The sequence below is a fragment of the Mus pahari genome, chromosome 12 (assembly GCF_900095145.1).
Source record: "Mus pahari chromosome 12, PAHARI_EIJ_v1.1, whole genome shotgun sequence".
In the NCBI taxonomy this organism is placed as follows: domain Eukaryota; kingdom Metazoa; phylum Chordata; class Mammalia; order Rodentia; family Muridae; genus Mus; species Mus pahari.
This window is the reverse complement of record NC_034601.1, coordinates 11,798,505-11,814,313: the sequence shown is the minus strand read 5'-3', so window position 1 is coordinate 11,814,313 and position 15,809 is coordinate 11,798,505. Positions and strand designations below refer to the sequence as shown.

General features: G+C 40.0%; 1 protein-coding gene across 1 annotated transcript in view; it reads left to right on the top strand.

Moving 5' to 3' along the window:
• Positions 1–15,809, top strand: part of Spidr (scaffold protein involved in DNA repair) — a 219,811-nt gene that overhangs the window by 124,031 nt on the left and 79,971 nt on the right. The window contains exon 9 of the mRNA XM_021209189.2: positions 14,110–14,299. Coding sequence (XP_021064848.1) covers positions 14,110–14,299 — 190 coding nt within the window. The remainder of the gene's footprint in view (positions 1–14,109; positions 14,300–15,809) is intronic.

The following is a 15,809-nucleotide window of genomic DNA, read 5'->3' as shown; positions in this document are numbered from 1 at the left end:
TTCCTGCTAGCTGTGATCAGAGGCATTCTTCCCGGACTAGGGTGAATTCTGTTCCAGTGTTTACTTGTAAAACTGAATTCAGTCATTGTGTTTGTACTTTGGCGTCCTGCCTGCAATTAAAAGTACTGAGCAGACTTCAGTTAGTTACCCTCTATGATTTTGTGTCCTTTATAAAGAGGAGGGAGAGGAGAGGGGAAAACCCAAGAGGTGACTGAGTTCATTTACATACAGTGCCAGTGAGCAGCTGCTGGCCGCCTGTGGTCACATGATTCTGTGGAGGATTCTGATATTCCACTTACTGGAATTGGGAGTGGGACAGAGAACACTCCCCTTTAATACTTCCAGTTTTGTCATAGCTGAATTATTACTTACTTCTATGTTGTTAATAAATGCAGATGAAAACTTTTTTGGATATTTTATTTTTTTACATTTCAAATATTATCCCCTTTCCCGGTTTCTCCTTTGGAAACCCCCTATCCCATCCTCCCTCCTCCTACTTCTATGAGGTTGCTCCCCCATCCACCCACCCACTCCTGCCTCCCAGCCCTGGCATTCCCCTACACTGAGGCATCAAGCCTTCCCAGGACCAAAGGCCTCTCCTCCCATTGATGTCTGACAAAGGCCAGCAGATGAAATTTAGGGTACTTCCTTTTCCGTGTTCATTTTAAACTCTTGTGTATGTAAGAACAAACTTCTAAAAGGAGAGGTTACAGGCCCTGATGTAGAACCTAGTGGGCCTGTCTCTCAGTTACTCTAGAGGGAACACAAGCAATGGACACAATAGGGAGTATCTATGGCATGTGCTTCTCCTCTCTAGAGTCATAGAAGCCAGAAAAGTCTCTGATCTTTGTAGTTTGATGGTTATATGAAGATACCTGGCAACTACTATAGAAGATGAATCTGAATGGATTGTTTTTCCAGCTCCTATGAAGGCAAGTCAGCCCTCACACCCTAAGAGGTGGTATAATTGAATGATTTCCTTGATCCAAATTTAAAGTTTCTGGATTTGGAAAAGACAGAGAAAAGGACAGGTCTTTGGGGGGCCTGTTCCCAGAATTTACTCTCTCACACTAAAGATGAAGAGGTCAGCTCAGGACCTTTGGAAAATTCCACCAGGCCCCCTTCCCCTCCGAGAAGAGCAAGGACATAGAGCCTAGAGGCACCCCTCCCCTCCAGAAGGGAGAGGTTGATTACATTCCTCAAAAAGAACCAACCATTGGCCACCCACAGATAAGGAAATCCTTTGCTACCTCATTCCGAAGGACCGGCTTAAAAGTCACACTGTTCTGCCAATCACATTGTGCCTAGTGACTGTTGCCCAATATACCCCTGAAAATTGTATAAAACCTGGCTGAACAGGCTGCCTGGGGTCACTGCCTCTCCTTCAGGTGCAGGACGACCCCAGCACTATGGAACAATAAATTCCTCTTGCTTTTGCATCAATCCCCAGCTCCATGTGGTTCACTCAGAAGGTCCCCAGTTGCTAAGACTCATCAAAGTCTTACCAAAAAAATCCTCCAGGACTGAAATAAGGAACACTGAACTGTCTGTGTCTTATATGTCATGAATCGTACTTGTTTTTACTCCAGTTAGTCTCTGCCAGACACTCCCTCTCCCACTGAAATCCTTCTTCTCAGCAAGGCTTCCTCCTAATTTCCTGTTTTCTTTTTTGTGTGTGAACCATTGAGGTGAATTAGGGTTGCCTATATTAGCATGGGTGAGAGATAATATTTACTGGAGCATGGGCAGTTTATCAGTGGTTATATTACTGAAGAAAATGGCCCTCCATCCTTCACAGCAAGCAGTAACACACCCATGATGAATTATTGACCTTCAGCCTACAATCTTATACAATTCTTATTTCAGTAACCTCAGCTGTAGTGAGCTCTCTTAAGTGCAAAGTCTTGCATTTATCATTTTTTTTTATTTTTATTTTTAATTATATATCTTGGATGGAAGAGCAAACTCATTTGTGCCACAGCACACATATGAAGGTCAGAGTATAATTTTTCATGTGTGTCCCAGGGATCAAATGCAGGTTATCCAGTTTGGTGACAAATACCCACTGAGCCATGTTGCCAGATCCCATCAGAGCATTTTGAGGCCAGAGAGCCCACAGTTACTTCCAACACTGGAGTGGCTATCAAGTAGGTATAGAAAATCACAGACTTCTATAAGCAGTCATGGCATGACAACTTAAACTAATTGTCACATTGTTGGAGACCTAGAATAAACAAAGCTCAAAAAGGAAATACTCGAAAGAGCAGTCCTGGGAAGAGAGACACATTTATTGGAGTTTTAGCTCTAGGAACCCTAATTACTTTTCACAATCAACACCAGAGGACATGTTTCTTGTTTCTTCCACAATGATCCCTGAGCCTTGGCAAGAAGAGGTGTATTTTAGATGTACCATTTAAGGCCGAGAACTCCAGACTCTTATTCTCTGCCCCTGTACTATGTGTGGGTCTCTGTTAAACACCATCTACTATTGAAAAACAGCGCTGCGCTGATGAGATTGGAGAGATGCACTAGTACACGGGTGTCATTTGCAATGTGTCATCTGGTGGTACTTTAGGGGAGTTAGAGTAGTCGGTTATTCCCTAGTGCCTAGGACCTTTCTAGCCACAGGTTCTTGGCCTCAATACTGTGGAGCAGGCCTTTAATCCATTTTTTAAAGTAATTTTTTTATTCCCATGGCATTGGTGCAACTGTCGGAACAGTGGACATGCCTTGCCAGGCCTATAATTACAGTGGCTTTCAAGGTTCTCAGCTGTAAGTCAGATGACTATTGATATACTATGGCAGCATACACAGCACCTGCCAGCGCTATGAAAGGCAGCTATTAGGAGTAAAGGAACTTCTGCATCACTACTATGGTGAATTCTTTGTGCTTCAGCAACTAGGTCTTGTAGTCAAGGTCTGGAGGATAACAAGTGCAGTGGCAAACGTTTGCAGTGTTTGAGTGTTCATTGGGATTTCACTGGCTAATACCTCCCAAAGACTTATTGAACTTTTATTTTGTTAACCTGTGGTATCTAGCAGGGTCATTGTTGACCTTAATAAGTTAACTCTATTTAAACAATAGATGTATGTGTTGTATCGAAGGACTTTTCTGCACTAGTAGTTTTTCATATTTTTGTTCAGAAGCTCTTTAGTCTTAGTTACCTCTCTCCATATTTTTTACTCTTCCCTGTTCTTATCTCCCAAAGTTAATCCCCTTTCTCTTTGTATTCACCCTGGAGAGCCCTCAAGGAGCTTCATGTAGGTATGCCAGTTGAAACACATCTAAAGATTCAAAGGCAACATCCACAAAAGAACTAGGATTCCCAAATTAATCTTGAGCAATTAAAAAAATTTTTAAGTATCACTATCTCAAATTTCAAAGCTATTGTAATAAAAAATAGCATAGTGCTGGCATAAAGACCAGCATTGGCTAGAGGAATAGAATTGAAGACCCACATATAAGCCTTTTTTTTTTTAGGGAAGAGATGGGGCATAGGGTGAGGGAAGAGCTATAAGCCTGTATTTTTACAGACACAATTTTTGACAAAGATACCAACAGTACATGTTAGAGAAAAGACAACCTCTTGAACAAATAGTGCTCCTCAAATTGTATAGCTACATGTAGAAGAATGAAACTAGATTCTTACCTCATTCCATGGGAAAAAAAAAAAAAAAAAAAAAACCACCTCAACTCCAAATAGACTTAGGATGTCAGTATAAAACGTAGTCCCCAGAACCTGATTGAGCAGAGTGGGGAAGTTACAGACACAGGAAAAAACTTTCTGAACAGAATACCCAATAGCGCAGGCATTAAGGTCAACAAATAGTAACTGGACCTCATGAAATTTAAGCTTCTGTACATCAGAGGAGGCCTTCATTCGGGTGAGGAAGCAGCCTACAAAATGAGGGTTACTATCTATAATATACAAAGAACACTGAACATCAAGAAAACAAATAGACCAAGATAAATACTTATAAAATATAACCTCCCACACTCCTTTGTTTGAATCCCAGCTGGTAGCTCTTGGGGAATTATGGGACCTTTGGGAGTAGAGCCGAGCCGGAAGAAGTGTATTGGTGGAAAGGAAGAGTTATATGCCGACCCCACCTCTAGTGCCATCTATCAGAGTCCTGTTTCACCAAGATGTAAGGATGTGAAGAATGTCAGGGACAAACTTATTTCACCATAAGTTATACCCTCTACTTATGAGTCAGGATAAGTTATTGCTTTCTTTAACTTGCATCTTATATTTGGTTACAGCAATGAGGAAAATAGTTAATTGATACCAAGTTAACAGTTAATCTATACCAAGACATGAGGGCTTTGTTATAGAAAACCTGACTGTATGGCTCATACACTGGACTGGGCCATTCATTTTATGCCTTGATTACTATTCTTTGCTCTTAGACAGGTACAATGAGAGAGAGCAGAACGACATGAGGGATTTATGGTGTATCAGTGAAAGGAACAAGAACAGGTTTAAAGGTACAAAGCATGTGTAACAAAGAATCTAAAACTTGCACACTTTATACTGGGACAGACAGTATACCTTAGGGGAAAAATCCTTCCTATCTAGATATCTAGGATATAAAAATATAAATTCCTTTTAAAAGAGAATTCTTGCAAAGATAGAACCCCCAGGATACCTGCTGGAGACCAAGGATGCTGGGCTGTATCTCAGGCTGGCAGTGGAACTTTGTGCTTTCCCTGTGCTGCTAGCTATGCAGATATGTTGAATGTTAGCTTTTCAAGATAATGAATACAAGCCCTAAAATTTTCCAGTGTATTGTTGCATTGAATTCCTGATATAAAGGCTCTATGTGTCAGTGCATAAAGCTCTGGAGGTATAGCCTATGTTGTAGCAATGACCCCAAGATATTTAAGAAACCAGAATTTAATTGAGGACATGATATTTGAGACCAGTGCTTTCAAAAAAGACACATTTTCAGAGGTATGACATCTACTTTCTATCCGTTCTAGACAGGACCCAGAATAGAGCAATTCCACTGGGAATTTTGGTGTCAGAACTAGCAAAACCTGGGATGAATTCTCTGGCTTGATCTTCTTTGATCCTGACTCATCTTTAGGAAGCATCTTCCTTCCTACATGTCAAATTTTTAAACATATGCATATGACTGTACTTATTATAATGTGTGTCAGGGGTAGTAGAAACTCACCTTGGTATACTGTCTTAACTTTAGGCACAGCAACTCTGCTGGGGGTTTGTGTTCTGTTGAAATGAGACTTTATGACAATATTGCTGTCCTTGTTGCAACAGTTTCTTTAAAACTAAGACGTGTTATCTGAGAGAAGTTGTTTCCTCTATAGTTTTAACCCCAAAGCTTTCTAAAGCATTGTCTTTTAACCACCGTTGCACCTTTATCAGATTAATTGAAGTTTATACTCTTCAAAGCTAGACTGAATGTGAGCTTGCTTTGTGGTTTGGGTCTCACTTTACTAATTGCCAACTTCAACTCTAGGGGTAATTGTTTTCACAAGCTTCTTTTATTGACACATTAGCATGAACAAAGTGGATCTTTTTGTTCTAAAGTTCTTCGTAAGTTTTCATGCAAATGTTCATTTAGGATATTTCATGGATTATAGAAAAATATTGTTTGTTTCCTTAGGTTTGGTTTCTTTATCGTTCTATGTTGAATGGACTATTCAAATGCTTTGGTATATTTTGCAAATCTAGTGTCATCTTGGTTTTTTATTTCTCTTCCTGTGCGCTTGAAAACTTTAAAACGTTGACTCATTAAAGCATGCTTTAAAAAAAATAATAAATTACCACCAGGCAGTGGTGATGCATGCCTTTAGTCCCAGCACTTGGGAGTCAGAGGCTGGTGGATTTCTGAGTTCGAGGCCAGCCTGGTCTACAGAGTAAGTTCCAGGACAGCCAGGGCTATACAGAGAAACCCTGTCTCGAAAAACAAACAAACAAACAAAACAAACAAAAATTTAAGACAAGGTGCCACTATGTAATCCTGGCCATCCAGGAACTTGCTACATAGACCAGCATAACCTCAAACTCAGAGGGATCTGCATGCTTTTGCCTCGCAAGTGCTAGTATTAAAAGCATGACCTACTACACCCAGCCCTTAACCATGGTTTATATGTGAACAGTGTAAGAGTTAGTTTTAAGAGTCAATTTGACATAATCTGGACCCAACTGGAAAAGGGTGTCAGTGAGGGATTATGTAGATCAAATTGTACTGTGGTCATGATTATCTTGATTGTAAGACCCACCACTTAGGGTCATACTATGTCCTAGGCAGGGGATCCTGAACAGTATAAGAGTAGGAAGCAATTGAGTACAAACATGAATACATTCATTCTTTCTCTGCTCTTGACTGTAGATGTAACTAGCTACTTCAACATCCTGTCACCTATGATAGACTATAAGACAGAATGAGAATGAAAATAAACCCTTCCTCCCCTTAGTTGCTTCTGTCAGGGTGTTGTTATAACAGCATCAGGTAATGAAACTAGAAAGATTAACACTGAAGTGAAAAGAGTGGCTATTCCAATAATTCTTGTTTTATCTTTACCTTTGTTGACTTTCAATCATCTGGAAGATTTTATAGCTTATTAATTGCATATAAATAAGATTTTTAATATTTTAATTTGTGTGTGTGTGCACCTCGTGTGTGCACACGCATCTGTGTATGCATTTGTGCATACACACCAGTGACAATAGGCACACAGTAGCCATGGCACACACATGGAGGTCAGAGAACAACTATGGAGAGTCAACTTTCTTCTTACACATTGGGGTATGGCACTTGAACATCCAGATTGTCTAACATGCACAACAAGCACCACTTACCAGTAGGCCCTGATATTTTTTAATAAATGGCTATATTTTCATCTGAATAGAATTAAAAGACTAGAAAACTAAGCAAACAGCCCTTCATTGGTAGAATCTTTGTTTTATTGGATATTTTATTTATTTACATTTCAAATGTTATCCCCTTTTCCTATTCCCTCCTCCCAGAGACCCCCTATCCCATCCCCCTCCTCCTGTTTCTGTGCGGGTGTACCCCACTCATCCACCCACTCCCACCTCCCTGCCCTTGCATTCCCCTACACTGGAGCATCAAGTCTTCACAGGAACAAGGGCCTCTTCTCCCATTGATGCCTGACAAGGCCAATGGAAGAGTTAGAGAAAGGATTGAAGGATCTGAATGGGTTTGCAACCCAATAGGAAAAATAACAGGATTAAAGTCCTGAGGGCAGCAGAATGAATGGAAATATACAACCTAGGGAGGTAGGAGGTGGGATGACCCTCTAGAATGCACCAGAGACCTGGGAAGTGAGAGACTCTCAGGGCTCAAAGGGAGGGACCTTAGATGAAATGCCCTACAGTGGGGAGAGGGAACTTGTAGAGTTCACCTTCACTAGAAAGACAGGGCATCAAGAGGAGGGATGGAGTTGCCATCCCACCTTCAATAACTCTGACCCAGATTGTCCCTGAGTACATCTCAAGGGGAGGCTCCAAGGCCTGTCACTATTATTGATGCTATGTTGTGCTTGAAGATAGGAGCCACTAGACTCCCATCCAAGAGGCCCAACAAACAGCTGACCAAGACAGACACAGATACTTACACCCAACCATTGGACTGAAGTTGGGGACCCCTGTGGTTGAATTAGGGAAAGGGTAGAAGAAGTTGTGGACCTGTAGGAGGACCAGCAGTCTCAACTCACCTGGACCCCCAATATCTTTCAGACACTGAGCCACCAAACAGGCAGCGTACACTTGCTGGTCCGAGGCCCTCAACACATACAACAGAGGAGATGTATCTAAGCCTCCAAAGACTTGTGGCCTCAGGGAGTGGGGAGGTCTCGTGGGGTCGGGGGAGGGATTGCAGTGTGTGGAGGCTATGAGAGAGTGTGGGTGTGTGTAAACATCCTCTTGGAGACAGGAGGGGAGGAATGGGATGAGGAAATGTTGGATGGTAGACCATTAGGGGTTAAAGATAATTAAAAATAAAATAAAATAATAAAAGATAATTTATATATTCTTTTTTTAAGAAAAAGTCTAATATCCCTTCATTTAAAAAAAAAAAAAAGCCTAAGGAGACTTAAGGAGAACAGAAAGAATATGTCTCAAAAGAGTAATATGTATATGTAAATATACTTAGTTTTGGAAATTATTTAAGAAATTCCTTAGAGCCGGGCATGGTGGCACATGCCTTTAATCCCGGCACTCGGGAGGCAGAGGCAGGTGGATTTCTGAATTTGAGGCCAGCCTGGTCTACAGAGTGAGTTCCAGGACAGCCAGGGCTACACAGAGAAACCCTGTCTTGGAAAAAAAAAAAAAAAAAAAAAAGAAATACTTTAGAAACTTCTTTGCAGGTTTTTGTTGTTGTTGTTTTTGTTTTTGTTTTTGTTTTGATGTTTGGCAGAATATTTATTAGCATTTTGGGGGAAATTTATATCAATAACTTGAAGATGAAATTCCATGCAAAGTATTTTTTTCCTTACATGTAAAATGCTTTTTTAAAAAAATTAATCATTCCATTCATTTACATCTCAAATGATATCCACCTTCCTGGTTACCCCCCATCCCACATATGCCCTCTCCCCTTGCCCCTTTCTGTCTATGAGAGTGCGCCCCCCACCCACCTATCCTATCCTGCCCCACTGCTCCAGCATCCCCTATGCTGGGGCATCAAACCTTCACAGGACCAAGGCCTCCCCTCCCATTGATGTCAGACAAGGCCATCCTCTGCTACCTATGTATCTGGAGCCATGGATCCCTCCCTGTACACTCCTTGGTTGGTGGTCTGGTCCCTGGGAGCACTGGGTGGTCCTACAAGCCTATGTTGTTCTTTCTATGGGATTACAGTCTCTCTCCACTCCTTCAGTCCTTCTGCCAGCTCTGAGGATCTCTCACTAGAATCCTGAGCTCAGTCTGATGGTTGGTTCCAAGCATCCACTTCTATATTGTTCAGTTGCTGGCAGAACCTCCCAAGGAACAGCCACACCAGGTTCCTGTTAGCAAACACCTCTTGGCAACAGCAACAGTGATGGGTTTGGTGTCTGTAGACAAGATGGATCTCCAGGTGGGTTGGTCCCCAGATGGCCTTTCCTTCAGTCTCTGCTCCATTTTTTTGTCCCTGTATCTCCTTTGGACAGGAACATGCTGGGTTAAAAACTTTGAAATGGGTGGGTGGCCCCATCCCTCAACCAGGGGACATGCCTGTTTACTGGAGGTACTATCTACAGGTTCTATCTCCTCTTCACTGTGCATTTCTGCTAAATTTATCTCTGTTGGCCTAGGAGCCTCTCACTTCCCTGGTGTCAGGAATCCTGCAGTGGCTATCCCCAGTTCCTCATCCCCCACTGCTACATATTTTTATTCAATTCCTGACCCTTTGTACCTCTCTCCTGTCTCCTCCAGTACCTGATACTGCCCCCCTTATTTCCTCCCCTCCTCTCTCCCTCCCAGGAGCCCTCTCCCTCTACTTCCTGTAATCATCCTGTTCTGTCCTCAGTGCAGGACTGAAGCATCCACACCCTAGTCTTCCTTCCTCTTAAACTCCATAGTCTGTGGGTTGTGTCATGGGCATTGTGAGTTTTTGGTCTAATATCTACTTATTGTTGAGCACATACCATGTGTGTTCTTTTGTGTCAGAGTTGCCTCACTCAGGATGATATTTTCTCGTGCCTTCCATTTGCCTGCGAATTTCATAAAGTCATTGTTTTTAATAGCTGAGTAGTATTCCATTTCGTAAATGAACCACATTTTCTTCATCTATTCCTCTATTGAGGGACATCTGGTTTGTTTCCAGCTTCTGGCTATTATAAATATGGCTGTTATAAACATACTGGAGCATGTGGCCTTGTTATATGTTGGAACATCTTTTGGGTATATGCCCAGTAGCGGTATAGCTGGGTCTACAGCTAGAACTATTTCCAAATTTTTGAGGAACAGTCAGATTGGATTGCAAAGTTGTTTCCACTTGGTTGATTGCAGCCCTGAGTTTGATTATTTCCTGCCCTCTACTCCTCTTGGGTGTATTTGCCTCTTTTTTGTTGTAGAGCTTTCAGATGTGATGGTAAGCTGCTAGTGTATGATCTCTCCAATTTCTTTATGGAGACACTCAGGGATATGAGTTTTCCTCTTAGCACTGCTTTCATTGTGTCCCATAAGTTTGAATATGTAGTGCCTTCAATTTCATTAAATTCTAAAAAGTCTTTAATTTCTTTCTTTATTTCTTCCCTGACCAAGCTATCATTAGTAGACAGTTGTTCAGCTTCCATGTGTATGTGGACTTTCTGTTGTTTTTGTTGTTATTGAAGACCAGCCTTATTCCCTGGGTAGACTACATGGGATTAATTCAATGTTCTTTGTCTCTCCAACCCAATTATGCCCTGGCAATGAAAACACAACACAATTAATATGAATACATGCTGTGCGCCTAGATTGGGCAGATCTACTGCTACACTACCATCATCCACATCTATGAGAACATAGAACTTGAGATTTCTCCAGGCCATGTGCTTCTGCTCTGCTTTTCTTCTTCCTCCTCCTCTGCCTTCTCTCTCTCTCTCAAACCTCCTCCTTTTCTTTCTTTCTGCTCCACCTTCCCTCTTTCTGTCCAATCATCAGCTCTCCTTTATTTTACAAATTAGGGTGGGAAGAAGGTTTACAAGGAATCACCTGAGTGCTGACTCATTCCTTGTTCACAACCCCTCACAGGATAACAGAATTGACATCAAATATAATTAGCCCCTGGGCTATCCACAACAGTTCTTGTATCTGTTGCCGTTTGTTTTGTGTCTGATTTTATGGTTCATTTTGGAGAAGGTACAATGAGGTGCTGAGAAGAAGGTATATATTTTTGTTTTAGGGTGAAATATTCAGTAGATACCTGTTAAATCCACTTTATTCATAAGTTCTTTTAGTTTCACTGTGTGTCTATTTAGTTTCTGTTTCAATGATCTGTTCATTGGTAATAATGGGGTATTGAGCTCTCCTACTATCATTGTGTGAGGTTCAATGTATGCTTGGAGCTTCAGTAACGTTTCTTTTACAAATGTGGATGCCGTTGCACTTGGCATATAGATGTTCAGAAGTGAGAGTTCATCTTATTGGATTTTTCTTGGATGTGTATGTAGTGTCCTTCCCTGTCTTTTTTGATAACTATTGGTTGAAAGTATATTTTACTATAGGAGGAACAACAATATAAACTAACCAGTACCCCCAGAGCTCGTGTCTCTAACTGCATATGTAGCAGAAGATGGCCTAGTCGGCCATCATTGGGAGGAGAGGTTCCTGGTCTTGCAAAGATTATATGCCCCAGTACAGGGGAATGTCAGGGCCAGGAAGCAGGAGTGGGTGGGTTGGGGAGCAGGGTAGGGGGAGGGTATAGGGGACTTTCAGGATAGCATTTGAAATGTAAATGAAGAAAATATCTAATTAAAAAAAAACAAAGTATATTTTATTGCATATTAGAATGGGTTCTCTAGCCTGTTTCTTGGGACCATTTCCTTGAAAAAAATTTTCCCTGCCTTTTACTTTGAGGTAGTCTTTGTCATTGAGGTGTGTTTCCTGTATACAGCAAAATGCTGGATCTCGTTTACATATCCAGTCTGGTAACCTATGTCTTTTTATTGGGGAATTGAGTCCATTGATATTGAGAGATATTAGGGACCAAGAAATGTTTTCTCTTGTAATGACTGAGCAAGATTGTGTGTGTGTGTGTGTGTGTGTGTGTGTGTGTGTGTGTGTGTGTGTGTAATATATACTTTAATATTTAAATATATTTTTTCAAAAATTAAGATATTTTAATTTTAATCAGAATTTATATAAATCTCTATACTAATGTTAGAGTTCTTTATTAGGGGAAAATTGAGTTTTTCAGTTCATATTATGGTATTTCTCTCTAGTTCCAAAGATTTCATCTGTATTTTGTAGCTTCAGCAGGCAAGTCACACATATTAAACTGAAATTCTTTTCTTTTCTTTTTTTTTTTCTGTCTCTCTTTCCTTCCTTTTTTCATTTGTTGTTTTCTTTCTTGGAAGAATCTAGCTATATAATTTGTGCTGCTGTAAACATTGTGGTTCCCCTGATTCAGCTTAAGAAGTGCAAGAATTTTAGGCATGTATCACCATGCCCAGCTCATTACTCTAGGTCCAATTTTGGTGACCCTGTGTTTATTGAAAATGTATATACATGTACTTGATTTTTATTTCCTACATTCTAAAACCTTACTGAAACTGACTAAATTTGGGAGTTATATTTTTATTCTTCAGGAACTACTTATTTATGATTTTATTTATTCATTTCATTTTGTGCAACATATGTGTGTGTTGCTATCTTTGGCCATGATGTGGAATAACAAAATTGAAGGCATGAAGATCACATGTTCAAGGTCATCCTCAGCCATAAACAGAATTGAAGCCAGCTTGCCCAACATGAGATCCCTGTCAAAGCATGCATGTGGGAAGTCATGTTTGCCTGCTTCTTTTCTGGTATGCTCGCTTGCCTTTCCCTTACTGTGCATCGTACTGTAGACTAGGACTTTTGGCATTATATTTCATAAAAATGTAGAAAGAGACAAATTCTTGATGTCCTTTTTAACTAGCATTTACTTCAGTTGTCATTTTATAAAGTTAAATGAGTTTTCCAATAGAGGTGCAAATACAGATTCTCTGAGTTGCTAAGGTAGTCTTTGCTCTGTTCCTTTATATAGAGAAAGTTGGCTCTTGTTGGAGGCTGGTGGTAGTTAGCATGATTTGTCTTTTTTGTTTGTTTGTTTGGTTGGTTTTTGGTTTTTGGGGGGGGGGTTTGGGTTTTTTGTTTTGTTTTGTTTTGTTTTTTTTCAAGACAGGGTTTCTCTGTATTGCTCTGGCTGTCCTGGAACTCACTTTGTAGACCAGGCTGGCCTCAAACTCAGAAAATCTGCCTGCCTCTGCCTCCCATGATTTGGCAATTTGACATGACCTAAAATCATCTGGGAAGAATCTCAGTGAAGGATTATCTACATCACGTCTGCCTATGAGTGTGTCTCTGGGGAACTGTAGCTAATGGATGTGGAAAATTCTAGGCCACTTTGAAAAGCACCGTTCCCTAGACAGGAGGTCCTAAACAGGAGTCCAGAAATTAGAGCCTGGAGAAATGGCTTAGTGGTTAAGAGTACTTGCTGTTTTTACTATTTTATCATTCCTCAGGTACTAAGTTTGTCTGTCTGTCTGTCTGTCTGTCTGTCTGTCTGTCTGTCTGTCTGTCTCTCTCTCTCTCTCTCTCTGTCTGTGTGTGTGTGTGTGTGTGTGTGTGTGTGTGTGTCCCCATCTCCTTCTCACTTCTCTCTCTCTCTCCTTCCCTTCTCCCTAGATAGTATTTTGCCTTCTCTCTACCCATCAGTGTGGTTTAATGAGAGATTAAGGTGACATATGTATCAAATTCTTGTTATAGAACCTGAGGTTTTTAGTTTTTCTTATTAACAGCACATCTTGATTTAAAGAATGTCCATTGACGTGTTTTATCACATTAGAGTACTGAGTAAAACCTCAGAATTTTGTTTGATATGTTTTCAGCTTGTTTGTATGTTTCACCAATAATGTTGATATCAAGGCTTCAAGTTCTTACATCTTTTAATATATTATTCTTTGAACAATTAGAGTTGCTTAAATATATAAAGTTTTTTCGGTTAAATAATATCCAATTCAGTATTTGAGTGCTTCTTTGGTACTCATAGTCTTTGCTCATTCTTTGTATCTGTATTTCTTCCTTAGAGGACATGGTCTCCCGGATAGAGAGCAAGCCTAGAGACTTAAAGGACCTTCCATTACTAATATAGGACTTTCAGGACCTTCACTGGGAAAGTAAAGTTCTGTCATTGAATCATATTTACTTGTTATGGGCTATGAATTCCACTGGCTGACAAGGTCCTAGCTGTCAATTGTTACAGATGGATCTCTCTTTCAGGATCCTGGGCAACTATAATGCCTTGCCCTGGTCTGTTGTTACCCACTCATAATTAGGAATGCTGTGATTTACTGCATTGTCTTAATTTAACTACAACATTCTTTGTTTAACAAAAAAATATAAGAACCCAAGTTATAAATGAACTGATAAACTTCTTTTTCTTTTTCAGGCAAAAACTTCTTATCCCAAATGGAAGTTGCTCTATTATTCTGAATACTTATTTTTGCCAGAAAGCTATTGCAAAAGAAACAGTGCATGAACACCTATACAGTCAGGGCACATCTCTTTCAAGGAGAAATATAACTTTGGCCCAGATGTTTAGAATTAAGGACATAACAGACAATTCATCCACCAGTCAGGTAAATTCTCGCTGGCTTATGATTTTTACATTTGTAGTAGTACTTGTATCTGTATTTGAAAGGACCTGTGGATAAATGATGATATCTATCTTCTGTCCTCAACTATATATGTTAGCACATGTTGTCATCATTATGCCAAAAGATATGGAAGCTCAAGTAGCGTTTAGTCACGGTCTCATTACAGTTTCCTATCCTTCCATTATGTAGTCTTAATCTGTAGTTAAATTTATTAAAATGAATGCCAGGGCTAGGAAGTGGGAGTGGGTGGGTTGGGGAGCAGGGTGGGGGGAGGGTAGAGGGGACTTTGGGGATAGCATTTGAAATGTAAATGAAGAAAATAATCTAATTTTAAAAAAAGTACTTTCAGTCCCATGGGGTTATTGTTAGGATAATCAGGACTCAGGAAGTATTTCTCTATGTTCGTTTTGAAAATAAGAGTTTTAAGCCTTTAATAAACTTTATGTTTTCTTTAGGAAACATTATATCTATGTATATTCCTTGAGATGAAGCTTTATATTATGTTTGAGGTTATATGATAGAAATTAATTTCTAGGAATTTGGGTGGGGGGCTCTGAGCTATTCCAAAATGAATTTGGAATTTCGTTGTAATTCACTGGTACTGGGCAGGGTCTATGTCCATGAAGACTCTCAGCTTTGGGAGTCTGGTTCCGGGTACACTGGCCGCAAATTCTCTGGATTACTAAAATCATCGCAGCACAGACTACTGAGATGGGAAGCTAGAAGTAGGGAAAATAAAGTAGGTAAACCTTTACCCTGCTTTGAACCATATAATAAATAGCTTTCTTTGACTATCAAAAGAAGTATCTGGAAGGGATAGTTTGAGGAGGGCGCCAAAGCTGTCCTGCGACCTTTACATACATGCCATATGATACACACAATCACAAACATGGGAGTGAGGGTATTAAATTTAAAACTACAAAATTAAATTTGTAAAAGTATACTTTTAAACAGTTTGTGCTATATGATAGTACTGACATATGTTTTGTTAGATTACAGTTACCATGTAGCATAGTAGTGAAAAACTATAGGTTTTGAGAGGACTCAAGAGAAAACTCAGCATTCAGACTGTACTTGCTGCTGTTCCAAAGGACCCAAGTTCACTTCCCAGAACCTACATAGGAATTTGATAACTGAGTATAGTTCTAGATGCAAGGCACCTGGTGATCTCTTCTGTTCTCCAAGGTGTCTGCACACAGGTACCACTGACACTAAAGCAAAATTAAATAGGGTTTGGAGCTATTTGCATTGTGTCACATCCCGCCTCTGCAGCTTTATTCTAGGTCACATGAGGCAATTGCTCTGTGCTTCAATTTTATCTATGATAATAATTAGAGTCATTAATGTCATGTAAGGATAAATATTATTTAAATAACAGAGTCTTAAAGATAATAAAATGAAACAGAAGTATCATTGGTTTATGATCATTGGTGTTATAGTATAGTTTTTGGGAGAATACATGAGTATGCAAAGTATATAAACTAGCAGATAA